The sequence below is a fragment of the Puma concolor genome, chromosome B2, assembly GCF_028749965.1.
Source record: "Puma concolor isolate L17-30 chromosome B2, mPumCon1.1.hap2, whole genome shotgun sequence".
Lineage (NCBI taxonomy): Eukaryota > Metazoa > Chordata > Mammalia > Carnivora > Felidae > Puma > Puma concolor.
The window spans coordinates 32,935,540-32,958,273 of record NC_141671.1 but is presented as its reverse complement, the minus strand read 5'-3'; the positions used below and the strand labels follow the sequence as shown (position 1 = coordinate 32,958,273).

Genomic DNA, 22,734 nt, shown 5'->3' with positions numbered 1-22,734 from the left:
CCCGACTCCTCCGCATCTGTTTCTCTCTCTCTTCGAAACTTCAGGAGCAACGCCCACCTCTCCTCCCGCCCCACCCACCGTCCCGGGAGCTCCCCAGCCGCTGGATACCTGCGGTTGGAGAGGAGGGGAAGCCAAGATCAGGGGTTCCGGGGAGCGGGCACAGAAAGAGGCTCCTACAAGGGTGAAGTGGGTGTTGTCTATTTCTGCAGGGCGAGAGGGCTCTGGGGGTGAGCTCCAGGCCACCAGGTCTGCGAGACTTGCTGGGGCTCGAGGTGCCCCTCAGTCGGTATTGAAGGTGTTAGGGACCAGGGGAAAAGAGAAATACCAAGCGTGGGCTGGGATGCCCTCGGGTCTGTGGATCAGATCGAGAGGCTGACTTCTTTGCCAGCGGGGCGGAGAACTGAGCGAGCCGCAGGAATTTGGGGCGGGTCGGGTGGGGGCGCGAAGGGCAACGGAAACAGGAAGTGAGGGGCAGAGAGGCTGAAGGGGGTAGGAGCATCAGTTACTCCTGGGGTGGCCCGGTCCTCCTCCCCGACCCCCGCAGTGCCCGAGACCCGGCGCGCAGCCGAGCACCCCGTCCCCCGCCCAGACTTGGGGCCCGGCTCGCTCGCGGAACTCGAGGCCCGGAGCCAGCGATGGCTTCACTTGACGCCCCCACCCCTCAGCTCTGGGCCGCTGCCTGGACAGGCACAGAACTACACCTCCCGCGCGGCCCTCCCTCCACTCAGCCCGCGGCTCGGCGGGCATCGGCTCGCTCACTCCTGGGAACTGTAGTCCCCGGCCGGGTCCGCCTTCTTTGGGAGGCGGCCGAGATGTCCAGCTCGGGGGGGGGGGGGGGGGGGGGGGGGTTCTGGCAGCGCTGCTCCCCACTTCCCTCCCTCTTTTCTTTCCAGCTATGGAAATTAGCTTCTTGCAGTGAGGAAAAATTATCCTCCTTCCAAACATTACGGTGGGTCCCGTTGGAGTCTACCAACATACCTTCCTCTCGAGCCACTTTCCTGCTTTCCCTTTGGTATTTAAATCCTGGATCTCAAGCTGGGCGATTCAGCTTTTAGGGGGCAAGTTTGAGAAGACTTCAGACAACGCTTACCTCTTCACCCTGTCCCTTTCAACTTCATAGGTTGGTCCCCGCTAGCTTCGAACATATTTGCTGATTTGGGGACTCAGAAAAATGGGATTTACATACCGTGAATAACCTTTGACATTTCCTCCCCATTTCCAAGGTTGATTCCACATGATTTCCAGCTTGTCTCCCCAATCTCCCCCCACCCCTTCTAGTACACCCGTGATAAACACACACAGAACTGCAGGTTTCAAAGAGGAAAAGAAGCAAATTTGTTGTTGGTAGGGGAGCATGAAGGGGAGGGTTCTTCACCTTCCCCAACATCTTGTAGAGATGGGAGGTTGAGGGGCAATAGAAAAGGCAGTAGATGGGGGCGCATGCCCCACTCTGTACAATATAGAAGAATCTGATATAGACACTTTGTATAAAAGCCACTTGTCCTCATTTGTGTCCTCTTGCTGACTGGCTGGGCTGGGGGGCACTGGGGAACAAAGAAGCTGGGGTGGTGGGCCAGGACACAGGGACACCCCCTGGTCCCCATCCTCTGGCGTCCCCTTGTGGGGTCACTTTGGATCCTTGGTGGGGGCATAGCAAAGCTCCAGTGGCCGGGACACCTTCCAGAACTTCTCATTCACCAGTTCCAGGGTCAGCGAGCCATTCAGTGTCTACAGAGGGGGTAGAAGAGAGAGGCAGGGTAAGAAAAAGTTGGAGAAGGTGGTAAAGGATATGAATGAGAGGCAGAAAGTGACCAAGGGAGGAAGAAAAGAAAAAGGAATAATAAAAAAGGTGGGGTAAAGCAGGGGCATAGGGAGTGAGTAGGAAGAAGATAAGACACAGACGTGAGATGAGAGATGCAGAGGGAGAGTGGAGGGTGGGCTAGTTAGGTCAGGATCCAGGGTCTGTGTGGCCCCAGGCCATCCTCCCAGCCTCTCCCCTCTTATAGCACTGCCCTCAGAGGCTCTCACCGTGAAAGCTCCACCCCCGGGGGCGATGTAGATGGTGTACTGCTTTTCACTGACACCTTCCAGACTGGGCAAGGCAGGCTCCTCAGGGCCGTCACCTCCTCCGGTACCCCCACCCTCTCCACCACCCCCATCAGGTCCCCCGGCATCAGAGGCGCCCCCTCCAGGCCCTCCTGGCTCCCCGGCTTCTTGCTGCTGCCTCCGCTCAAGGGCAATACGCAGGGCCAAGTACTTGGAAAGATGGTCCACTGTAGCATTCCCAGTTGTCTTCACATACCTGAAGTGGGAAAGAAGGCACGTTTAGGGGACAGGAAGCCGCAAATGGAAAAGGGAAGTAGGGGATTTTCCAAAAGGGCTTCTGGGTTAGGGTTTCTTTCTGGGTTTGGGTGAAGCCCACTTCTGATGGACATCTATATGATCTTTTTGATTTCTCAGAGGTCAGGGGAAAGACAGGGCTCTCACCTAGTCTGGCAGTATTCTCCCTTCTCCACGAGCAGGGGGTGGGGCCGGAACACGAGCTCAATTTCTCCGCCTGGCTCCGGGGGACTGGGGGCCCCAGGAGGGCTTGGGGGGCCTAGGGTTCCCCCTCCCAAAGTCCCTCCCCGGTCACCAGAGTCTTCAGAACCGGCGCCCCCACCCACCCCGCCGGTGCCACCTCCCCCTGTCCCTACACTGCTCCCCCCTGCACCCCCGCCACGGGGTCGCTTGGGAGCAGGGCCTGGGGCAGAGTCAGGGGCAGAGTCTGAGCTCACATCCTCTCCATCCCCCTCTCCCTCCCCAGGCTCTCCTTCCCCCCCACTCATCGTGGTGGTCTGATCTGACCCGGGCATCGGCCGCCTCACACGCTGGGCCCTGTAGAAGCAAGTGGTTGAGGTTAGAAAGCACCACAGATAAGGGGTTTAAACTTTAAACTTAAGAGAACAAGAGATCAGGGAAATCTTAATGATGACACCTAATATTTATTAAACACTAACTACACGCCAAACACACTGCTAAGTATTTTGCACTGATCGCCTCACATAGTACAAATCTTAGAAGCAGGTGATTATATTCTATTTATGGTTGAGAAAACTGAAGCTTAGAAATGTTAGATAACTTGTGTGCAACCACAGCCTCTTGCCTTTCCACATGGACTCCAAGAACCAGTCGCATAGGTTTGTACAAATGCAGAATTTCAGGCCCAACTCCAGACCTACTGAATTAGAATTTGCATTTTTCACAGACCCTCTGGTAATCTGGATGCTTATTAAAGACCGAGCAATGCTGGCCTAGAAGGTCATTTAATTCCACGCAAGGTGAATCCAGAGTTTATGCTCAAAATCACTCCACTGTTCTAACTTCTAGAAAGTTAGAGGGTGAGATAATTTTTTCTTAAGAATAGCAGTACCAGTTGCTAACTAGGAAGCTGCAATTTACACCCCTGGCTTCCAGACCTTGACAATCAGGCTGTGGTTAGCTATTAAGATGCTAAGGTTTAGAAGCTGGCAGGCAGCAAAGACGGCACCAGGAGTCTGACCCACGGATCTGTCCCCACCAGCCCTGCTATCGCCTCTCTCCCGGCCCGAACCTGTGCATGGCCTGCATACGCAGCCCCTCTTCAATGCTGGAGCTCAGTGCCTGTTGGTTGTGCAGGCGACTGAGGCGGATGAGCACCCGGTCTTGGTGGGCTTCATATTCCTCCCGGCTGGGATAGATCTTAGAGATCAGGGCATCAAAGTTGGGATCTGGCCGCAGAGACCGCTTGGATACCAGCTTCTTGCGGCAGGTAGGGCACTCCTTGTTCCTGGGGTGGGAGAGAGGAGGCCCTCAATGAGTCAGTCTCAGTTGCTAGGACACTGAGGCCCCAACTCTGTACCCTTCACCCCATCTCAAACACATCCCTCCCATTACCCGCTCCGCAGGGCCGTGACAATACAGTCGGAGCAGAATCGGTGGAGGCACTCCTTGGTGGTCATTGTATTCTTCAGCATGTCCAGGCAGATGGGGCACATGAGTTCTGAATGCAGTGACCGAGGGGAAACCGCAATCTCTGTGCCATCCATGATGGCTTCCTGGAGACATCAGTGAGTGGAAAGGTGATGGTGGGTTGGGGGGAAAGGGGTTTTAGAAACAGGTGGTCAATGGAATGGGAGTTTTGAGAAATACAGTGAAATAACAGAATCTGGGTACCCCGTGTTGACCACTTGAGGAAGACGGGAATTCTGAGAAAGAGGAGCTAGTGACTTGGAGAGAATGGAGAACAGAAAGAGTAGTGTCCATTAACTGAAAGTAGGAGCTTTGCAACAGGAGGATCTGAGGTTTGGTCAGAGGTCTGGGGCAGAGGTGGCACAGATGTGGGGTTTGGGGAAGACTTTCTCAATCTAATTTCTTAAAGTGTGGTCTGGGTGCAACCTGTATCAGAATACCCTATGGTGCTTGTTTAAAACACAGATTCTGGGGCCCCATCTCATGGTATCAGAATATTGGCAAGGCGTGGTGAGGGGGTGGGTTGCGCAGGGGAGGGCTCCCTTTCTAGTAAACTTGGAAGGAAAGTCTTATATGCATTGACCTTTGACACTGAACTGAGGAACACTGAAGGTAATGTCTATGTGTTTACTATTTTTCAGATGAAGGCAGTCATAGTCGCCCTACATCTGTGGCAATAGCTGATGTGAGAATGAAACGAGATAAATGTGAAAGTGCTTGGAAAAGATTAAGGTGATTCAAAGGTGGGGTCAAGGGAGTCTGTGACATCCGGCAGGGTCGGCAGAATAGGGCGAAAAATGGAAAAGAGGCTGTGAGATAGGGGTCTGTTTGAAGGGTTTGGGGAAAGGGAGTAAGCTGTGAAAGGAAAGTCCCTATCACCTGCGGGGTCCGGTGGAGCTCGTATAGACTCAGTTCCCACGTTTTGCTGGCATTCTGGGCATTCGCCGGCGTCGTCATGGTGACAGGGCACAGACCCCCCACCCGGGCTCGGCAGCGGTGGAGGAGGAGAGGTAGGCTGGGGAAAGGGGGAAGGGGGGGAAGGGTGTTAGGGGGGCCGCCCTCGCGCAGACCCCGCCCCTCCGGTGGCTCCCCCCACAACCTCCGCCCCGCGCCGCGCTGCCCCTCACCGGGCTCCAGCCGTCCGCGCCCCGTTGCCGCAGCGCCTCTCACTGGGCCCGGGCTCTCAGCCCCAGTTCGCTCGGTCCGCAGCCGCTGCTCAGACAGCAGCTCCCGCCGCCGCCGCCGCCATGGCCCGGGCGCTGGGGCCCTACGTCACTTCCGTTTGTCCCTCCGCTACCCCCCCCCCCCCCGCCCCCGCCAGCGGAGACGTCACCCGCCACTCCGGGCTCGGGTGGGACGCGACGTGGGCTCCCGGGTTCCCCCGCCTTCGGGCGCGTCCGCCTCGCGTGAGGAGCCGGCGTCCCCGGAGTCCCCCGCTACGTGGGGACCGCGGTCTCAGTCCCCGGGCCGGCACCGTCGCGCTGCCAACCTTAGCCACCGTTCCCTTCCCGAGGTCCCCACCCGGGGCCTCCGCTCCGGAGGGCGGGGCCTGGGATCTCTTGGACCCCGGGAGAGTAGAGAGGGGTTGGAAAAGGGGCCACCTCCCCCACTCCGCGTCCCCTAGCGGCTCTGGGGGACAACTGCCCCCCTCCCCACAACTCCGTAACCCCAGCCCGGCATTCCGGGGAGGGGAGGGGGAAGGCTGGAAAGGATCTTCGGCCTTTTCAGTCCTCCAGTCCTGTGAACGCAACTAAATCCGGATGAGCCCGGGATTCCCCTTACCACCCTGGGGACTTGCTGCACCCTTCGGTTTGGCTCTCCCTAGACCCTCCGACCCGCTCTCCCCTCGAGGTTTGGGGACAGCGGCTCGGGACGTCCAGACTCAACTCTCGGCCGGAGCCATAGACTCGAGAATTGCGTTTGGACAATCAAGAGCCGCGGCCCGGGGCGGGGGAGGGAGGCGCACGGGAGGAACAGGGGAATGGAGACACCACGCGGAAGCAGGGACACACACACACACACACACACACACACACACACACACACGATGGGGCCCCTATAGGGGAGGGGGTGTGCGCGTGTGGGTGGGTGGGGGCACAAGGGGCAGAATGTCTGGAGTGGGAAGCGGACAGAAGCCTCCTCCAGGACTTTTCTGTAAAGGAAGGGGACAGGGAGGAAAGAGAAGAGGAAGGGGCAGAGCGATCCCCATTGAGGGCAGGGGATGAGATGTGGGGGGGGGGGGGGGGGGAAAGACCGTAGTGGGCGTCCTGTCTCCTCCAGCCTGAGCTGGGGCTCCCGGACTTGGGCTGCAGCTGCCAGGGGGTAGCCTGTTTCTGGGACAAGGCAGCAGTGGGTCCCCTCGCCCCCTCCCCCAGTTCCCCCCTACTTCCCTGTCCTCTCCTTCAGTCCGTGGCCAGTCCTTATGTGGGCTCCAGAGTCGATTAGCGCGGACCCCCTCCCCTTCCTCCTCCTCCTCCCAGCCCCCTCCCTTCTGCTCTCCTCCAGCCCCTTTCATCGGCTGGTCCATTCCCCTAATCCTGGCCCCCTCCCCTAATCCCCCCCACCCGACCCCAGGCCGGCTGCAGCTATTGTAAGGTGGAGAGAAAGGGGGGGGGACTCAGAAAAGGGAGGGGGTAGGGGAGGGCCACCTGTTCCAAGACCCCCTCCCAAGGCCAGACTGGACACCAGGATGGGGCCATGAACAAACCACCCTTGGGGACCATAAGGACCCAGGGAATTGGGGAGAGGGTACTGGGGCTGTAGGACCAGTGGAAGGGGGTGGGAGCAGAGACCCCCTCCCTCTATAAAGACCCAGAATGTCACGCATACACAGTGACATACACTCTCTCCTCTCACACCCGGCGGCGGGGGTTGCCCTGGGAGACCAGGCAGTGAAAGGGAACAATCCTTCGGGAAAGGGAAAGGAGGGGGAGGTGGGGAAGGGTCTGAGGGCTTAGACACAAGAAGAACCGGAGGTGGCAGGGAAGAGGATTTGGAATTTATTAGGGTCACAAGCACCCCTGCCTCCCATATTCAGCATTCCAGAGCCATACACTGCCACCACTTTTGTAGCCTGGGAACTCAGAGTCCTCATCAGCAGGAGGCCGGGTGGAGTGGTGGGGGAGTGAGCAGAATCCAGGGTCCGTGAAGCAGTTACATGAAAAGACCTCCTGGGAGGGGCAGAAACATTTGGACAGATGCATAGGTGGAGACAAATGGGCTGGGGGGGGGGGTGCCCAGTTCAGTCCCTCGCCTATGGGAACTTCTGCTCTTCCCTTAGTGGCTCCAGACTCCCTTCTCTTGCTTTCTCTTATCATCTGGGTTCCACTTCTCTGCCTTCTCCCTCCCCATGATGGCCTCATACCAGTGACTTCCACTGAGGCCCCTGTGATGTATCCACTGTCTTCAGATGCCAAGAATGCGACCACATCTGCCACATCTATGGGAATGGTGGGGAAAAGGCAGAATCCTATTCACTTTCATAGATCCAAAGTCATCACCTCCGACCAGAACCCCTCCCCACCAACACACACACACACACACACACACACACACACACACACACACACACACCAACCACCAATCCTGGTGAGATCCTTTCAGATCCCACAAAGTTTGGGATTTCTTCATTCAGGCCCCCTCCCTAACTCCTTTTCCTAATTCAGTGCTCACCCTCAGGATCCCCCAAATGCCCCATCGGGATCATTCCAGTCACCTGTAAGAAAACACTCATACATGTGTAAATGTTTCTTTTACTTTTTTTTTTTTTTTTGGTAGGCTGTCTGTGGCACCTTTTTCTTTTTTCATTCCTTGTACACTTATTGAATATCTACTATTTGTCAGGCCCTGTGCTCAGCATTCTCTCTGAATCCCAGAGAGATTGGGTGTCTGAATAACTCTGCCCTCTACCCACAGCCTCCTACCTTGTCCAGCACTTTCTGTGGCACTTTCTGTGTCATAGGTGTTGTAATGAACCCTGGGAGGACAGAGTTACAGCGGATCCCATGTCTGTGGAAGGGAGAGTGGCTGCTGACTCTGGAAAGGGCTCAACACTGACACACCCCCTCCCCAGACCTCCCACACGGCTCAGCAAATCCCTCTGTACCCCCAGCTGTGTCTGACTAACCGGCCAAGTTCTCGAGCTGCAGTCTGGGTCAGCCCAATCACTCCAGCCTTGGATGCTGCGTAGTTTGTCTGTCCCATGTTCCCCACCTATAGGTGAGTCAGAGATTTGGAATGAGTCAGGAGTCCCAAGGAGGGGCTCTCCTCTTTGTGCCCAATTGGCTGGCTGACCTTCTCCTAACTCAACCTGACCTTTCCTGTGATGCTACTGATGTTGATGATGGAACCATGACAACCACTGGACACCAGGAGTTGGGCTGCAGCTTGAGTGACTAGAAAGATGCCCTGGTGGGGAAAGAGTAACAAGGCAGAAAGGAACAGTTGGGTGACAGTCCTCTTCCAGCTCCCTCCCCCAGGCTAGAGAAACCAGAAGTCACAGGTTCAGAAGTCGCCACCTTGAGGTTGACAGCTATGACTTTGTCCCAGTCATCCTCAGACATGTGGAGCAGAAACTCATCCCTGGTGATCCCAGCACAGGACACAACGACGGACGGTGGGCGAGAAAAGCAGGCCTATGGAAGGGGGCGGTTACACACCAAAACCCAAGTAGAGCCGGGTTAGTGAAGACAATCAATGTTGGCTCTTAAAAGGGGGCGAGGTCGTCTCGCGTTCACCTGTACTTGTTCCAGCAGGCGCCTGACCGCCCCGGCCTCAGACACGTCAGCCTGGAAGGCTGCGTGGCCCCCGCAGGGCGCCACCTCCTCGCTACCCCGCCCGCCCAGCAGCCGCACCGTCTCGCTTGCTGCCGCCTCGTCCAGGTCGCAAGCGGCCACGGCGGCCCCCTCTCTGGCCAGGCGCACACTGACAGCTCGGCCGATGCCGCTACCCGCGCCTGAGGTGGGAGAGAACACACGGAGTGGGGGGAAGGGGAGAAAGGGAGGAGTAGGCGGGGTCAGGGGTCAACAGGGCGCAAAGTAGTAAAATTCGGACCAGGGGCCACAGCGGCTGCAGACCCCAAGGGCGTCCCCGGACAACACTCCGGCACCCCGACCCGCCCTGGAAGAACATTCCCTCAACCTGTGACCAGGGCCAGCGCCGAGCGGAGACGGAGCTGAGACGCCATGTCCGCCGGCGGGTGGGCGGGCACTGAACCCAGCACTGAACCAATCCTAGCGCAGAGGAGGCGTGGCAAGAGCAAAGCCGCGCCAACCTAAGCCCGGCCAGCGTTGAGCCTTCGGAGGCCACCAGCACAGGCTGACCCTCCACCGCGGGGGCGTGGTCACGCGCCACCGCTTGGGGGCCTGGGGAATGGGAAGATGAGGGGCCCTCATTCTTTCAAAAAAGACAAAGACCGCGTTTGGGGCGGAAGATCCGAGGACTTTATTTCCGGTTACCACCCCTACCCCTCAATTCAGTGATATCAAAAGAATAGGAAAAAAAAATCAGGCCACGAGATTGGCAAGCCCACCTCCCCCCCCTCAATCACTCCCAAATCAGGACACACGATTGATGTTTAATTGATGTATATCCCCCACTCTTCCTGCTACCCACTCTGTCCAGGACTCTGGTCTTCCCTGAAGCTTCCACCAACAGGTGGGAAGGGAGGGTGGACCTTGGATAAACCTGCTCTTGGTAGCTTGGTTTTCTGCAAACAGGTTCGGTAGGGGACACGGGGTAGGCTGTCATCACCTCTCTTCTCCAGCCTTCTTCATGGCCCCATTTAACCCCCTAAACCCAACAACATGGTTAGCACATGACTAACACTATGGTCCCTCTGACTTCTCATTCTCACTTCTGCAGCTCTTATAAGACTGCAAAATCTTGATGGCCCTAATGCCAACGTTACCACTTCCCTAGCTTACAACTTCCTTCAGCAGACATCCCTGGCCAGGGTCCCCAGCTTCCACAGACCCCGGACCTGGAAGGCTTACACACTAGAGATTTAGGGCTGGAGTGGGGACGGTTTACCCCACCTCTCACTCGAGGTGGGCAATCAGCACCATCATGACAACTCCCCCTAGCAGCCCCAGCACCTCCAGAAGTGACTGCAATGGTGATGCCTCCCTCAACAGCTCAGGCAACACGGACACCGTTGCTACATAGATGAAGCCACCTGCAGTGAATGGCAGAACCCAGCCAGGACCTGTACCACTTGCAACTTCACTGCCCACTGCCCCTCCTTCGGTTAGGAGGGCACAGGCTGTGCCTGCCAGTGCCCCTATTGCCGTCAGTAGTTGCAGACGCATCGCCTGGTGGGCAGAAAAGACAGAAAGGCATTCAACAACATCTAAAGATGATCAGTGGTTAGGCATGTTTGGTGGGGTACAGGTATATATGGGAAGGGTGCAAGTCTTTGGGACCTGAAGAATAAGGCAAAAAGAGGAGGATCTAGAATCGACACTTTCTGAAAAACCTAAAAATATCAAAGAGGTCCTTTCCACAGAACTTCTGATTCGGAAGGTCAGGGTGGGGGGCAGTGTAAAACACCCTGATAAACCATTCAGACGGTTTGTGGACTAGAATTCAAGAAATACTGAGTCACAGGACAAAGAAACAGAAGTTCTTCTCCCTCGTTTCTAGAGGCTGTATTGTTTCTAACAGTACCAACTTGTCTGAAACTAATGCGAGGCGATCTTGGGTTTTGGGTGGGTGAACAGGAGAGGTAAAGACTGAGGCAATCGTGTCTCGCGCACATCATTACCAACCTGTTTTTTGCTGCACCCAGACTGGACCAGGATGGCAAAGTCCCCAACTTCATGGGGCACTTCATGTAGCAGAACAGTCATTGTGGTCAGGATCCCTAGCCCCCGACCTCCTCTAAATGAAGCACCAATAGCCAGACCATCTGTGAAGTTGTGTGCCAGGTCAGCAGCTAGATTCAGGTACCCTGATACACGCAGATCTTGTACAAGTAAAAAGGAAGACAATGGTTAGAGTCATCTACCACCCCTTGTCCCAGCCCTTCAGCCATTATCACATCTCCCCCCAGAGACCACTTCACATCCAGCCCCTTCACGTTTCTCAGACACCTGCCATTACCCACAGTGTATATTCCATGTGATTTGTGATATCCTTTGCCCAAGTTTATCGATAACCCTGGCCCTCACCTGAACCTTTTTTTTCCTCTTCAGAATTCTGAGGTCTCACTGGCCCATCTTTGAGCCCTGTGCTCCCTCCTCTCCTCTTCCGAGACCCACCTGCTTCCTTTTCTTCTTCCTCTGAGCTCTGTTTCTCCTTTGAAGAACGCTCTGAGGGAAGAAGTTAGTAGAGTGGAGAACAGAAGTCTCCAGAAATGTCCTCAAAAGGGAAGTCCCCTCCTGCTGAAGAGCCGTAAGGTAAGGGGATTCTGCAGCAGGCAAGGTGGCTTTCAAGGAAAGCTGTTCCTGTACTCACCCTGTCTTCCATGCCCATGACCTCCCTGTGTGTGACCATGAGCATGTCCATGTCCGTGACTGTGTCCATGTCCTCCTTTCACATGTCTCACAAATTTCTCCACCACAAGAAAGGCAACAATTCCACTGAGGACCCACAGTCCCACAGACAGAATGGGTCCCTGGCCTGGGAATAGAGACATTGAGACATTAAGGGAAATATGGATTCCAGACTCCTCCTCCCCAAGTGCAGGAAGAGAACAGGGAGGGAAAGACCTCTCTCAACATCCCAATACATCTCCATCCACCCCTTCCTCACCACTGTGGGAGTGTCCATGTCCAGGCTGCTCCAGAGGGTGGTGAGAATGAGGTTCTAGAGGAAGGGGGAGAAAAAGCCAGATGAGTGAATACCCTGCCCAAGGGGCATGCATTTGGGAGAATATTGGAAGGTCAAGGATCACAAAGGATGAAGAACCCTTCTGCCCAGAGAATAAAATATGTTAAGATTTGCAGTAGTGGCCAAAAATCACTTACCCAGGGCATGAGGAATGAGGTGCAGAAAGGCATCTCCCAGGAGCCCACCGGAAGCAAAACTGAGCAAGATCTGGAGCAGAGAGCGGTGCCGGGGGGAGTTTGATTCCACAGGGATAAGGAAGAGGACAAAAAATGGAGCTGCGGAGATCAGCACTGTGGCCCCCAGTGCCTGGTGAGGGGAGAGTCAGGGGTCAAGTGGTGTGGGGTTTCCCAACAATCCAGAACCGGCCCCTCTCTCTCCCATCCCCTGGGGACTCACATAGGCCCAGAGAGTGACAGTATCCAGGTCCTGCTTGATGCCTGGAGCCCCAGACTCCCCATAGCCTCCATGGCTGTGCTCATGGTCATGTCCATGTCCTCTGTGGTAGAGGGTCTCATGGGATTGGCCATGGCTATGGCCATGGTGCAAATCCTCATGTGAATGTCCATGTTCGTGACCGTGGGTATGCCCATGCCAGATGCTCTCGTGAGTGTGGCCATGGCCATGGGCATGACTGTGTCCATGGTGAAAATCCTCTTGTGAGCGCCTGTGGCTGTGGCCATGGAAGTCTTCGTGCAGGTCCTGGTGCAGGTCGCCATGACCCCCGTGTCCGGCCACTAGCAGCCCCAAGGCCGCCCAGGTCAGCAGTCCCATGGCCACCCAGTGGGGAGCCCCCAGGCCCCTGGCCATCACGCTGACCAGAGGGACAGAGATAGTGACTCCACTTGACCCTCAACTCTACACCTATGCAGGGTCAGTTTTACTCCGTTCGTGCCCTCCGTCCACTTCTATGGGCCGCTCCCCCATTCCGTTCTGTCCCCACCCACATTGTTCCCAAGACTCGGTCTCTTTATCTCGAACCCCCTCCCGGATGTAGGGCCCTGGGACACCGCTCTAGGCTTTGATCCTCCACTTTACGGACTCTCTGGGCCCTAGTCTCTATGATCCACTAGAAGATGGAAAAGGTCTGGAAAGGACGGTAGGGTAAAGCAGGGAATTCTCACCGGCTTCAGGATCTTCTCCTTTCCCGGTTTGCTCGGACGTGGCAGTCCCGCCTCTGGCTCCCGCGAGAACAGGAAGTTCCGCTCCACCTCCGTCCCGATACCTTTACCAAGATGGCGACACACCAGTGGCGGCGAGGCCACGCTGCTCTGGCGCGCATGCGCAGGTGTGGAGGTTATTTGAGGGGAGGCTGGGCGAGGCTGGCTAACTGGGCTGAGGAGACCGCCTCCTCCGTTTCCAACTAGACGAGGGGGCGGGAACTAGCACGGAGACTTCCCGTCTATACCAAGATGGCTGCCATATCGGCGCTGTCATTTTGGTACAGAGCAGAGCGAAGCGCTTAATTTGACCCGGTTCAGGCCAGAGTCTTTTTCTCTGGGGCTTCCTCGTGCTCAGCTAGTCCCCCGGTCAATACGTGGGAATCCCTGGTACCTCTACGGTATCCTTGCACTCACCCAAGAGTCATGTCTTGGGCTGCTCGCCCGCCCTTCCTCCCCCAGCGGCATGCCGCAGGGCAGTGTGGGCCGGTGGGGGTGCGAAAAGAAATGCATTGTGGGGTCGCCTCCCGGTGGCGGCGGCGACGGCCCTGGCTGGATCCCGCGGCGGCGGCGGCGGCGGCAGCAGCCGGAGAACAACAAACCCCGGAGCCGGAGCCAGGGGAGGCTGGACGGGACGGGATGGGCGACAGCGGGCGGGGTGAGTGTCCTAGCGGACGGACCGGCGAACCAGTCACCGCGTTATCTGCGACCCCTCCCCCCCGTCCCCTGGAGCTCTTTCCCTGGCGCTCCCGCCCCCTTGTTTGTAAACATGCGTCCCCTCCCTCCCGAGGGCCTTAGCGCCCTCCCCCACCGGGGCGGGGCGGGGGAGCTTCCGCCCTCCTAGCTTTGGCTGTTTGAGGCCCTACAATCCAGAGGTCCCGGGCATGGGATTTGAGTCCTCGAGTTTGGGAACTCTGGTCATTTGAAGGCAGATTCTGCGTCCTAAGAAGGGTCCCTTCCACCTGTTTTCCTTGCACGCTCTGGCTACACGCTGGGAATGGAGGGGCTGTCAGTTCCACCCCACGTGCTGCCCCACCCACATAAGACATGTCTGGCTTGGGGTGACCAAACGGATTGCTTGGAATTGTCCCTCACTTGAACTATCCTGCCTTTTGTTAACCCCCTCCCCTCACCACAATTAGGAGTTAAACCGTTGTTTGACAACAGGGTGTTTCTGGACTTGAGGATGGGTGGGGTGGGTTGGGTTGGGGTGGGGCCCGGCGGGGGATTAGAGAGAATTAAAGTCTCCAGTTGGATGATCTAAGACTCATTTTCTCTTTTTGTCTTTGTCTGTGTGTCTCTGTGCCTGTACGTACCCCTCCCTCAGACTCCCGAAGCCCAGACAGTTCCTCCCCGAATCCCCTTCCCCAGGGGGGCCCTCCCTCTTCTCCTCCTGGCCTACCCCTACCCCCTTCAGCAGCCCCAACCCTTGGAGGTTCCGGGGCCCCACCCCCACCCCCGATGCCACCCCCTCCACTGGGCTCCCCTTTCCCAGTCATCAGCTCTTCCATGGGGTCCCCTGGTCTGCCCCCTCCAGCTCCCCCAGGATTCTCCGGGCCTGTCAGCAGTCCCCAGGTGAGAGGTCGTGGCTCACTGACTGCCTCTCCACTTTCATTTCCTTGTTTTCCTTGTGACCCCAGATCCTTGTGTGAACTTCCCCATGGCCCACTGACCTTCCAGTCCTCTAATCCTGGCAGGCCTGTGGTCCTTGTGAGACCCCTTGCCCTTCCTGAGGTGACTGATCTTTCAGTGCATGCTTCCTTCCCAGCCCTATAAAACAACCCGATATTCTGATGTCCCTTTCATCTATCAGTTATTTTTCTGCCCTTTTTATCCCATCTGCCGTCCTGAGATATATGCCCTTCAGGGCCCCTGTGTTGCACAATTTCAAGGAGAACTGTATGTCTAATTTTTGGGGGGTTGTGCTCCAAGGGTGGCCCTTCACAGACTGCAATGTAAATAATGTCCTCTGTGATGTGCAATGCAGGGCCCTGCCTAGGTGGTAGGGGATGATTTCCATGACCTCTGAGAGATTCTCCTTCCCAGTGAGTCTCCCTGTGACTTCCCTATTTCCCCCATCCCAGATTAACTCAACAGTGTCGCTCCCTGGGGGTGGGTCTGGCCCCCCTGAAGATGTGAAGCCACCAGTCTTAGGGGTCCGGGGCCTGCACTGTCCACCCCCTCCAGGTGGCCCTGGGGCTGGTAAACGGCTATGTGCAATCTGCGGGGACCGAAGCTCAGGTATGGGGCTCAGAGATCATCGGAAAGGAAGAAAGAGAGTATCTGACATTTACCATCACCTGTGGGATTCCCAGGGGCTCATGGGGTTGCATTGGAGCAAGTGGATGGGAGGAAGCCTGGTGATGACTAAGGGACCTGAAGCTCAGATGTGGGATGGGGGATGGTCAGGGGGAAGAGGGGGCTGGTATAGGGTTTTTGAACAGTAAGGAGAGTGGGACTGGGTCATCCCTCATGTCCTGGTTCCCCATCTGTGTGGATGGATTTAAACTAAGTTTGCTGGGAGGGAAGTTGGCAAGGGACTTGATTGTGAGGGGTCTACATGCGGCCTTGCTGTTGCTGTTCCCATCTCCTTCAAGGCAAACACTACGGGGTTTACAGCTGTGAGGGCTGCAAAGGCTTCTTCAAGCGTACCATCCGTAAGGACCTGACCTACTCGTGCCGGGACAACAAGGACTGCACAGTGGACAAGCGCCAGCGAAACCGCTGTCAGTACTGCCGTTATCAGAAGTGCCTGGCCACTGGCATGAAGAGGGAGGGTAAGGGCCTGCGTCAGCCGGGCTTCCTTAGCTACCCTATGGGAGAGGAGGGAGGAGGTGGAGGGAAGACTGCAGGAAACTGCAGACTGTACCTCTCAGGACTGGACTGTTCTCCCTCCTCCTCCAGAGGGCGATATTTGATTTCTCTCTTCCCTCCTCATCAGCTCTTGTCTCTCGAATTCTGCTCTGTTCTCTTGAGTTTCCTTTTTTTAATGGGGCTGCTTCTCTGTGTCCGGCACCCATGACCCCTCCCATCTGGTGCTAGGGTAGGATAACTATTCCTTACCCATGATGAGTTTCTCTGTCTCCCCTTCACTAACCTGAATAGTTCCTCTTCTTTTGACCAGTGCTTGTGTGCCTGTGATTTACCTCTCCCTCTCTCTCTGTCTCCCTGTTATCTGTGATTCCTCCTCCAAAGTCTGGGACTCTACTCTTTGAAGCTGCAGACTTTACTGAAGACCTCAGGGCTGCCTCCCCTTCTCTTTCTCTTATCTTCTTAAGTCTAATTCTGGAATTATCAGACACTTTAAGGTATCTTGGTCCAATGCCTCATTTTAGAGAAGATGAGCCTGAGGCCTGGTTTTTCTGGGGTCATGCAACGAAAGAGGGGGCAGGGCTGCAATCAGAACCCACAAGTTTGAAGACCCGGGCCAGTGATCCTTTCACTGTGACTTTGTTGAATCGGAAGAGCACCAGATTTGCAGCCAGGCACACTTGGATTTAGATGGACGACTTGCTCTATGTTATGAGAACTTGGACAAGCTGTCTAACTTCTCCAAGCCCTAAAATTTTCATCTTTAATAACAAAGATAAGAGATCCTGGAATTTTCATAATAATTGAGTGAATGTTAAAATGTATTTGGCCCATTTCTTAGACCCTAGGTTTAAATGTTAGTTTTCTTCCTAATTCCTTTATCCTGCCTTCCTCTTCTCCTTCTTGGCTTATTTATATGCTCTTTTATAGCCCCTGCTTCCAGACTCCCTAGTCTACCATTTCTAGTGACTTCTCTAATTTCTATAAATATCTCCTAAGGGCCTTGAGAACCCTGATAAGGCCCTAAAGACATTTCAGAACCCTTCACGGCTGACTGTTGACTTTCCACTTTTTCTTCTCCTCCCCTCCCCCCACCCCAGCGGTACAGGAGGAACGTCAGCGGGGGAAGGACAAGGACGGGGATGGGGAGGGGGCTGGGGGAGCCCCCGAGGAGATGCCTGTGGACAGGATCCTGGAGGCAGAGCTTGCCGTGGAGCAGAAGAGTGACCAGGGCGTTGAGGGTCCTGGGGGAACCGGGGGTAGCGGCAGCAGCGTGAGTGATGGGGTCAATCCACTCTCTCTCCTGATGGGGGATGGGGGACGGGAGTCTAGGTTGGTTCTATTTCCCTCTCCCCTCCCTTTACCCTCCATCCCCCCTAACACTGCCTGGGACTGGAAGTGCTGCCAAACAAGGTCTCTCAAACATCTGAGGTGGGTGTGATAGCTTTCTCTGTCCCCATCCCAAAACAACCCAGTGGTAGAACCATGGGCTAGTCCTAAATAAATAATTGTTTTCGCGAATGCCAGAAGAGAAGCCTGACTAATGGGGATTGGTTCAGATGGGTTTGAAGGGAGACTCTAGATAAGGAGGTGGTGTCAGAAACCTCTTACAAGGTGGGGACTTCCAGTATACCTCCAGACCTTCCGTAACTCTTACCTCCCCATCCCCTGCAGCCAAATGACCCCGTGACTAACATCTGTCAGGCAGCTGACAAACAGCTATTCACGCTTGTTGAGTGGGCGAAGAGGATCCCACATTTTTCTTCCTTGCCTCTGGATGACCAGGTCATATTGCTACGGGCAGGTCAGTGACCTTGGATCCCCTTTACCTCTTGATATTTGATCCCTGTTTGACCTCTGACCTTCAGTGACCCCAGTGCATACTTACATACCAAGGGAGCCAAGTTCATTGATTTCCTCACTTCTTCTCTTCCCCTGATATGCTTTGAATCCCATGGTCTGAGCTCTGGCTCCTGACCCTTGCCGCCCCCCACGCAGGCTGGAACGAGCTCCTCATTGCTTCCTTCTCCCACCGATCCATTGATGTCCGAGATGGCATCCTCCTCGCCACAGGTCTTCATGTGCACCGCAACTCAGCCCATTCTGCAGGCGTGGGAGCCATCTTTGATCGGTCAGTGGCCTTCGGCTAGGCTGGCCTGTAGGTAGAGGGGGTGGGGCTATAGGCTGGTCCGTGTCCAAGGCTGGCTGAGCTGTGACCTTTGAGTGACCTGCAGGTCCCTCTCCAGGGTGCTGACAGAGCTAGTGTCCAAAATGCGTGACATGAGGATGGACAAGACAGAGCTTGGCTGCCTGAGGGCAATCATTCTGTTCAATCCAGGTAAGAGGAGGATTACCCCTGTTTCTCAAGACCAAGGCAACCTTGGAGCCTCCTCTTCTCCAGAGACTCCTAAGTTACCCAGCTGTCCCCCTCAATCTGGAACTCTCCCAGCTGACCAAGAAAAACCCACATGCACTGATACGTTCCCCTTTGGCCCCATTCCACAACTTAGCCAGGCACCTGTTAAAGGGCCAGTAGGTGGGGCCCAAAAGGGACATCGTATGGGCCACATCTCCACATTTGTCCTGATTTGTCTTCTTCCTTCTCTCTTCCCTGCCATCCCAGATGCCAAGGGTCTCTCCAACCCCAGTGAGGTGGAGGTTCTGAGGGAGAAAGTGTATGCATCACTGGAGACCTACTGCAAACAGAAGTACCCTGAGCAGCAGGGACGGTGAGAAGGAGCTGTGGGGGTGTGGGGTTGGGGGGTGCCATGAAGTTGTGTTCAGGGCCCGTGTGGTTCCAGCTGTCTTCTTCCACCTCTGCTTCAGGTTTGCCAAGCTGCTGCTACGTCTTCCTGCCCTCAGGTCCATTGGCCTTAAGTGTCTAGAACATCTGTTTTTCTTCAAGCTCATTGGAGACACCCCCATTGACACCTTCCTCATGGAGATGCTTGAGGCTCCCCACCAGCTGGCCTGAGCCCAGACCTACACGTGGTGCTCCTCACACTTGAGGAGTACACATCTGAGAGGGACTCCAGCCTTGGGGGCACGGTGGGGAGGGGCCGTGTCCTAGAATCTTGGTGGGGTGAGGAGTACGGGGCAGAGTTGAGACCTCCAAGGGGATCCATAAACCCTCCAAGAGGTTTGTTTGATATCCCAAGTCAGAGGGGACCCCAGATCCTTGTGAGGGCTGGACCTCATCCTTCAGTGACCTTGAGTCTCTGAATTTGTCTTGGGTCTGTCATGATTTGGGGTGATTTCTTACCCCCTGCCTGGAACGATCTCTCCTTCCCCCAGCACAAAGCACTGGCCTTGCTCACAGGACCTTGCTTCCTTCTCATCTTGCCTCACTTAGCTACCCATGTGAAGAGAGAAAATGGGAACTCTCTCGGAGATGGATACTGGGGGGCAGGCCCCCCAAACTGATGGACATGGGAGTAGCACTCTGACAGGCTTTCCTCCAGGCCTTGACAGCCTTGACAGTAGCCCAGCAGGTGGGGGCTACTCTGGAAGAGGGAGGAGCCCTGTCACTGTCTCCTGTTCAGAGCCCCCCTCACACTTCACCTCCTGCTGCAGTCAGACTGAATAAAAAGGTGGTGGTGGTTAAGGGGTGGGTGAAGATGTAGGAACCGATCTGCTATTTTTAATTTCCTCTGAGGATAGAGACTTGCAGTTAGACTCAAAGAAGTACTGTACTTTCCCAGGTTGACTAAGAAATGCCAGTGGTGGAGGTGGTGTTTGGGAAAGGCAGGGCCCTGAGATGGTCTGTCCCTGGGGCCCTTCAAGCACTGGCCTTCCCTATCCCCTCCCCCATCTCTTGTCTAACTTGGGGAAGGGGCCTGGGATGTGATGGCAGGGTGGTTTGGTGAGTAGTCCTCAGGCCCTTCCTTTCACAGCCTTCCCCCAGACCTGGGCACAGTGTAGACTGGGGACACAGGACCCTGGCCTGAGAATTGAGGGGGGGATGGTCAGCCTGCAGAGATAGGGTGCTGGGGCTGCATGATTTTTGCCTCGCAGTCCTTCTCTCTGGGTTTCCTTTCCCTTCTCTTTCACTCACACATAAAATAGCTTTCAAATTAAAATCAATGTTTTCTGGACTGAGGTGACTGTGTTGGGGGGGGGGGGGGAGCAGCACTGCGTTGGCCGCGTGTGTGTGGGGGGGGCATCCGGTCGGGAGCTCCGGACGAGCTCCCTTGACGCCGCCGCCGAGGTTCCCCGGGGCCTGAGAGGCGGGCACAGGGTGGGGGACACAAGGCGCGCTTTGTCGGGGAGGGGGGAGAGGGTGTGCCAGGCTGGGGGCGGGGCCGGCCGGAGGAGGAAGAGGGGGGCAGCTGATTCTCAAAGGCGCCTTGTTCGCTTGCGCCCTCCTAGCGCCAGCGGGCGGCGGCGCCTCGGCTCGCTCCTGTCTTCTCCGGCCGCGCCACGGGCTCCGGGCAGACCCGGCGCCGTGCCCGTCCGTGGGGGCGCACTGGGCGTTGAGCGCGGCGGCCTCTTCAGGCGTTGCCCGCCCGGAGGCGGCCTCTCGTCCCTGAGTGACCCTGTTTCCCCGGACTCTTCCAACTAGCGTCGATGGCCCCCTGAGTCCCTTGCCACCTGGGCTCCCGGACTCCCTGACCTCGTCCCCCCATTTTCATCTCCTTGGACCTGATTATCCTGTGTGTGTCGGGCTGTACAGCCTCTGGCTCTCTCCGCCCCCAAACTAAGTCCCTCTGCCTCCCCTCTAACCACCTGCCCCCCCCCCCCCCCCCCCCCGCAGCCGTCGGGTTGCAGGTCTCCAGTCGCTATCTATAGCCTTGTCTATAAATACCCCCACCCCAGGCCGGCTCTGTAATTACACTGGGCGGGGCGAGGGGAAGTAATTATGGAGACCTGTTGGGGGGAGGTAGAGACCCCCAGGCCCGCCTCTCTCCTCCCACAGTGCCCTAAATCCCGCCCAGGACTGCTGAAAAGGGGCTCTGGGCCCTTAACGGGGAGGGAATTGAGGTGGGGGCTTTGACTGGACGTCTGAGTCTTAGAAAAGGAAGGGGCAGAGGAAGAGATATTGGGGTTCCCGAAAAAGGAATCTGGGGTATAGGCCATTCAGCCTCTGCAAGGAGCAAGGGTCATTGAACGAGGGCTGCTGTCTCCCACCGCCTCCCCCCCCCCCCCCCCCAACCAGGTGGAGATCGAGGGTGGGGTTTCCCCTCGGTGGCTGTGGGCGGGCGGTTGGAGGCGGGGGCTGGGCCGGGGTGGGGGCTGTGGGCCGCCGGGGTGGCCGGGGACACACAGGAGCGGCGGCCACTGAGGAAGGAGCAGCGCCAGAGCCCCGACGGCGCCTCGTTGCATGGAGCTGGGCCGCTGAGAGCTGTTGCTACCCGACAGCCTCTGACCTCCGCAGGACCCGGGCGTCCGAGGCTCAAAGCCTGCTCGCTCTCTCCTGTCAGCCTTGGGGGCGTTCAGCGTCTCCGGCCGCCCGTAGGTCCTTGGGACCGGGCGTTCGGGTCGCCAGCCATGGAGCGGTGCAGCCGCTGTCATCGCCTCCTCCTGCTGGTACCGCTGGTGCTGGGGCTGAGCGCCGTCCCTGCCTGGGCAGGTAAGAGGAGTCCGACGCCTGGGTTCTTGGAGTCAGGCTGCAGCTCTGAGTACCCCCCTGGATAGGAGATAGCTGATGCCCGAGGCAGAGCTTCTAAGTTCAAAAAGGGGATTTAGGGGGCTAAGGGTCCAGACTCGAGGGCAGGTCACTCGGTTCCCTTGGAACAAAGATAGGGATCTCTTTGCCTCCTTGGAGTAACTGGGAGAGGGCAGGTAAAACTGAAAGGTGGAGGCTCACCTAAAGAGGGGACTGGATGCTGAGGTACTCAGGGAGAGCCAAAGCTGGCCAAAGCTGGTGCAGTCCAGCCAATGCTGGGGTGGCCAGGTAGATGCCAGTGTTGATGGGTGAGGACGGTGTGTATATCTTCCGGGCTTTCTATCTATATGTCTGGGGTGAGGGGTGAGCATCTGTGGGTCAGAGCAGAGCCTAGTGAGTAGAGAAAGAAGGGATGCCTGGACTGTTTGTCCCACTGGCTTTCCCGACAGTATCCCCTTCCCCCTCCCTGTGCCCTCGATGCTGCCACGCGGCTGGCTCTGGGGAGCACTGGGGCTGGCTGCCAACAGGACGGCCGCTGGACAGGCTGGGATCAGGTGTCTGAGGCGAGAGCCAACTCTTTGCATTCCTGCCCCACCCCTCCCCCTCTGGCCAGCGGGGCTCCCCTGGGACCCTGGTGTCCACAACCCCAATCTTTTCCTTCTTTTTCCCAGGATCCAGAAGTCCTGGCATCTAGGAAAGGGATTTGATGTCAGACAGGAGGGGGCTGGGAGCACCTGGGTCCTAAGCAGGCAGGAGCCAGCCTCCCACTCATAGAAACACTAGAGGATAATTTGCATGTAACTCCACCATTCATTTCTTCTCCGATGTGGAGAGAAAATGGTCAGAATAGCAGCATAAAGGATTTAGATTAGATTACAGAAGGAAAAACTTTCAAGATGTGAGGAGGATGAGGCTGAGGGACTGGAAATTGAAGTGTGTGATGTTTCTGGACTCTTGGAATCTTTCTTAAGGAGGAAAGGAACCCTCTAGCATGGAGGCAGGGGATGGCTGAGATGACTGTCTCTTGTTTTGGGGCTGAGGGGCTAGAGATGGGACTCTGTAGGTAGATAGGCTAGTGTGGACTTCATTAGAGTAAAAAATGGGGCACTTGGGGGCCAAAGGTAGAATGGTGGGGGTGATGGGGCTACTAGTGGGGAGCGTGTGGGGCAGACTGAGGCTGGAGTCAGTGGGGCACGTATGTGGCCTGAGGTGGGCAGATGGGTGGGCAGTCCTGTGGGTAGACCGTCTATAGGATGGAACTGTACTCCTGTGGGGTTTGGTGAAAGGCGGGGGCCTCTGAGGTCTCCTTGGCCTGGGGTCTCTGTGAGTCTCTGTCTCTCT

At 56.5% G+C, this 22,734-nt stretch overlaps 5 protein-coding genes across 17 annotated transcripts in view; 2 read left to right on the top strand and 3 right to left on the bottom strand.

The window, feature by feature from the left end:
• Positions 1–1,311: 1,311 nt before the first annotated feature.
• RING1 (ring finger protein 1) lies at positions 1,312–5,276 on the bottom strand. The gene is made up of 7 exons (XM_086706565.1): positions 5,118–5,276; positions 4,870–5,005; positions 3,916–4,076; positions 3,593–3,808; positions 2,488–2,877; positions 2,029–2,302; positions 1,312–1,728 (listed from the first exon to the last, which is right to left on the bottom strand). Exons 2-7 carry the CDS (start codon positions 4,945–4,947, stop codon positions 1,627–1,629), a joined length of 1,221 nt encoding a protein of 406 aa, XP_086562691.1. The 5' UTR covers positions 4,948–5,005; positions 5,118–5,276; the 3' UTR covers positions 1,312–1,626.
• A 1,690-nt stretch (positions 5,277–6,966) lies between these two features.
• HSD17B8 (hydroxysteroid 17-beta dehydrogenase 8) lies at positions 6,967–9,276 on the bottom strand. Of its 2 annotated transcripts, XM_086706566.1 has the most exons (9): positions 9,130–9,276; positions 8,727–8,944; positions 8,508–8,624; positions 8,305–8,397; positions 8,117–8,202; positions 7,914–7,998; positions 7,663–7,705; positions 7,355–7,429; positions 6,967–7,160 (listed from the first exon to the last, which is right to left on the bottom strand). In XM_086706566.1, exons 1-9 carry the CDS (start codon positions 9,173–9,175, stop codon positions 7,144–7,146), a joined length of 780 nt encoding a protein of 259 aa, XP_086562692.1. In that variant the 5' UTR covers positions 9,176–9,276; the 3' UTR covers positions 6,967–7,143. The 2 variants fall into 2 exon arrangements, with proteins under 2 accessions (XP_086562692.1, XP_086562693.1); XM_086706567.1 differs by lacking the exon at positions 7,663–7,705.
• Positions 9,277–9,408: 132 nt separating this feature from the next.
• SLC39A7 (solute carrier family 39 member 7) lies at positions 9,409–13,530 on the bottom strand. Its single transcript, XM_025925425.2, has 9 exons — positions 13,395–13,530; positions 12,942–13,042; positions 12,217–12,631; positions 11,958–12,126; positions 11,743–11,796; positions 11,446–11,610; positions 11,160–11,300; positions 10,758–10,954; positions 9,409–10,301 (listed from the first exon to the last, which is right to left on the bottom strand). The coding sequence occupies exons 3-9, from the start codon at positions 12,625–12,627 to the stop codon at positions 10,029–10,031; spliced, it is 1,410 nt and encodes a 469-aa protein (XP_025781210.1). The 5' UTR covers positions 12,628–12,631; positions 12,942–13,042; positions 13,395–13,530; the 3' UTR covers positions 9,409–10,028.
• Positions 13,178–19,882, top strand: RXRB (retinoid X receptor beta). 4 transcript variants are annotated; one of them, XM_086706560.1, is made up of 10 exons: positions 13,178–13,635; positions 14,305–14,711; positions 15,062–15,218; positions 15,575–15,754; positions 16,889–17,061; positions 17,463–17,592; positions 17,787–17,919; positions 18,023–18,126; positions 18,412–18,517; positions 18,615–19,882. In XM_086706560.1, the coding sequence occupies exons 1-10, from the start codon at positions 13,404–13,406 to the stop codon at positions 18,760–18,762; spliced, it is 1,770 nt and encodes a 589-aa protein (XP_086562686.1). In that variant the 5' UTR covers positions 13,178–13,403; the 3' UTR covers positions 18,763–19,882. The 4 variants fall into 4 exon arrangements, with proteins under 4 accessions (XP_086562686.1, XP_086562687.1, XP_086562688.1 ...); XM_086706561.1 differs by having other exon boundaries at positions 13,179–13,635; positions 18,035–18,126; XM_086706562.1 differs by having other exon boundaries at positions 13,184–13,635; positions 14,305–14,552.
• A 700-nt stretch (positions 19,883–20,582) lies between these two features.
• COL11A2 (collagen type XI alpha 2 chain) overlaps positions 20,583–22,734 on the top strand; it is a 29,260-nt gene continuing 27,108 nt past the window's right edge. For 5 of the 9 annotated variants that reach the window (XM_086706554.1, XM_025925144.2, XM_086706557.1 and 2 more), the window contains exon 1: positions 21,037–21,357. In XM_086706554.1, the coding sequence (XP_086562680.1) occupies positions 21,276–21,357 (82 nt within the window). In that variant the 5' untranslated portion in view covers positions 21,037–21,275. Of the gene's footprint in view, positions 20,957–21,036; positions 21,358–22,734 lie in introns of those variants that run through there. The other 4 variants (XM_025925145.2, XM_086706559.1, XM_086706558.1 and 1 more) reach the window with 2 other exon arrangements.

What these genes read in the sequence shown, in the direction of transcription:
- HSD17B8 (XM_086706567.1), bottom strand. Translation starts at nt 9,175, where the DNA reads ATGGCGTCTCAGCTCCGTCTCCGCTCGGCGCTGGCCCTGGTCACAG. An exon ending in GGCGCTGGCCCTGGTCACAG is followed by an intron (nt 8,945 to 9,129) that starts GTTGAGGGAATG and finishes CTCCCACCTCAG; the next exon opens with GCGCGGGTAGCGGCATCGGC. An exon ending in GCCTGCTGGAACAAGTACAG is followed by an intron (nt 8,625 to 8,726) that starts GTGAACGCGAGA and finishes CCCCTTCCATAG; the next exon opens with GCCTGCTTTTCTCGCCCACC.
- RXRB (XM_086706560.1), top strand. Translation starts at nt 13,404, where the DNA reads ATGTCTTGGGCTGCTCGCCCGCCCTTCCTCCCCCAGCGGCATGCCGCA. An exon ending in AATCATTCTGTTCAATCCAG is followed by an intron (nt 18,127 to 18,411) that starts GTAAGAGGAGGA and finishes CTGCCATCCCAG; the next exon opens with ATGCCAAGGGTCTCTCCAAC. An exon ending in TACCCTGAGCAGCAGGGACG is followed by an intron (nt 18,518 to 18,614) that starts GTGAGAAGGAGC and finishes CCTCTGCTTCAG; the next exon opens with GTTTGCCAAGCTGCTGCTAC.
- SLC39A7 (XM_025925425.2), bottom strand. Translation starts at nt 12,627, where the DNA reads ATGGCCAGGGGCCTGGGGGCTCCCCACTGGGTGGCCATGGGACTGCTG. An exon ending in CTGTCACTCTCTGGGCCTAT is followed by an intron (nt 12,127 to 12,216) that starts GTGAGTCCCCAG and finishes TCCCCTCACCAG; the next exon opens with GCACTGGGGGCCACAGTGCT. An exon ending in CCTCATTCCTCATGCCCTGG is followed by an intron (nt 11,797 to 11,957) that starts GTAAGTGATTTT and finishes CCCTTCCTCTAG; the next exon opens with AACCTCATTCTCACCACCCT.
- RING1 (XM_086706565.1), bottom strand. Translation starts at nt 4,947, where the DNA reads ATGACGACGCCGGCGAATGCCCAGAATGCCAGCAAAACGTGGGAACTG. An exon ending in AGCTCCACCGGACCCCGCAG is followed by an intron (nt 4,077 to 4,869) that starts GTGATAGGGACT and finishes TGATGTCTCCAG; the next exon opens with GAAGCCATCATGGATGGCAC. An exon ending in CGTATGCAGGCCATGCACAG is followed by an intron (nt 2,878 to 3,592) that starts GTTCGGGCCGGG and finishes TTGCTTCTACAG; the next exon opens with GGCCCAGCGTGTGAGGCGGC.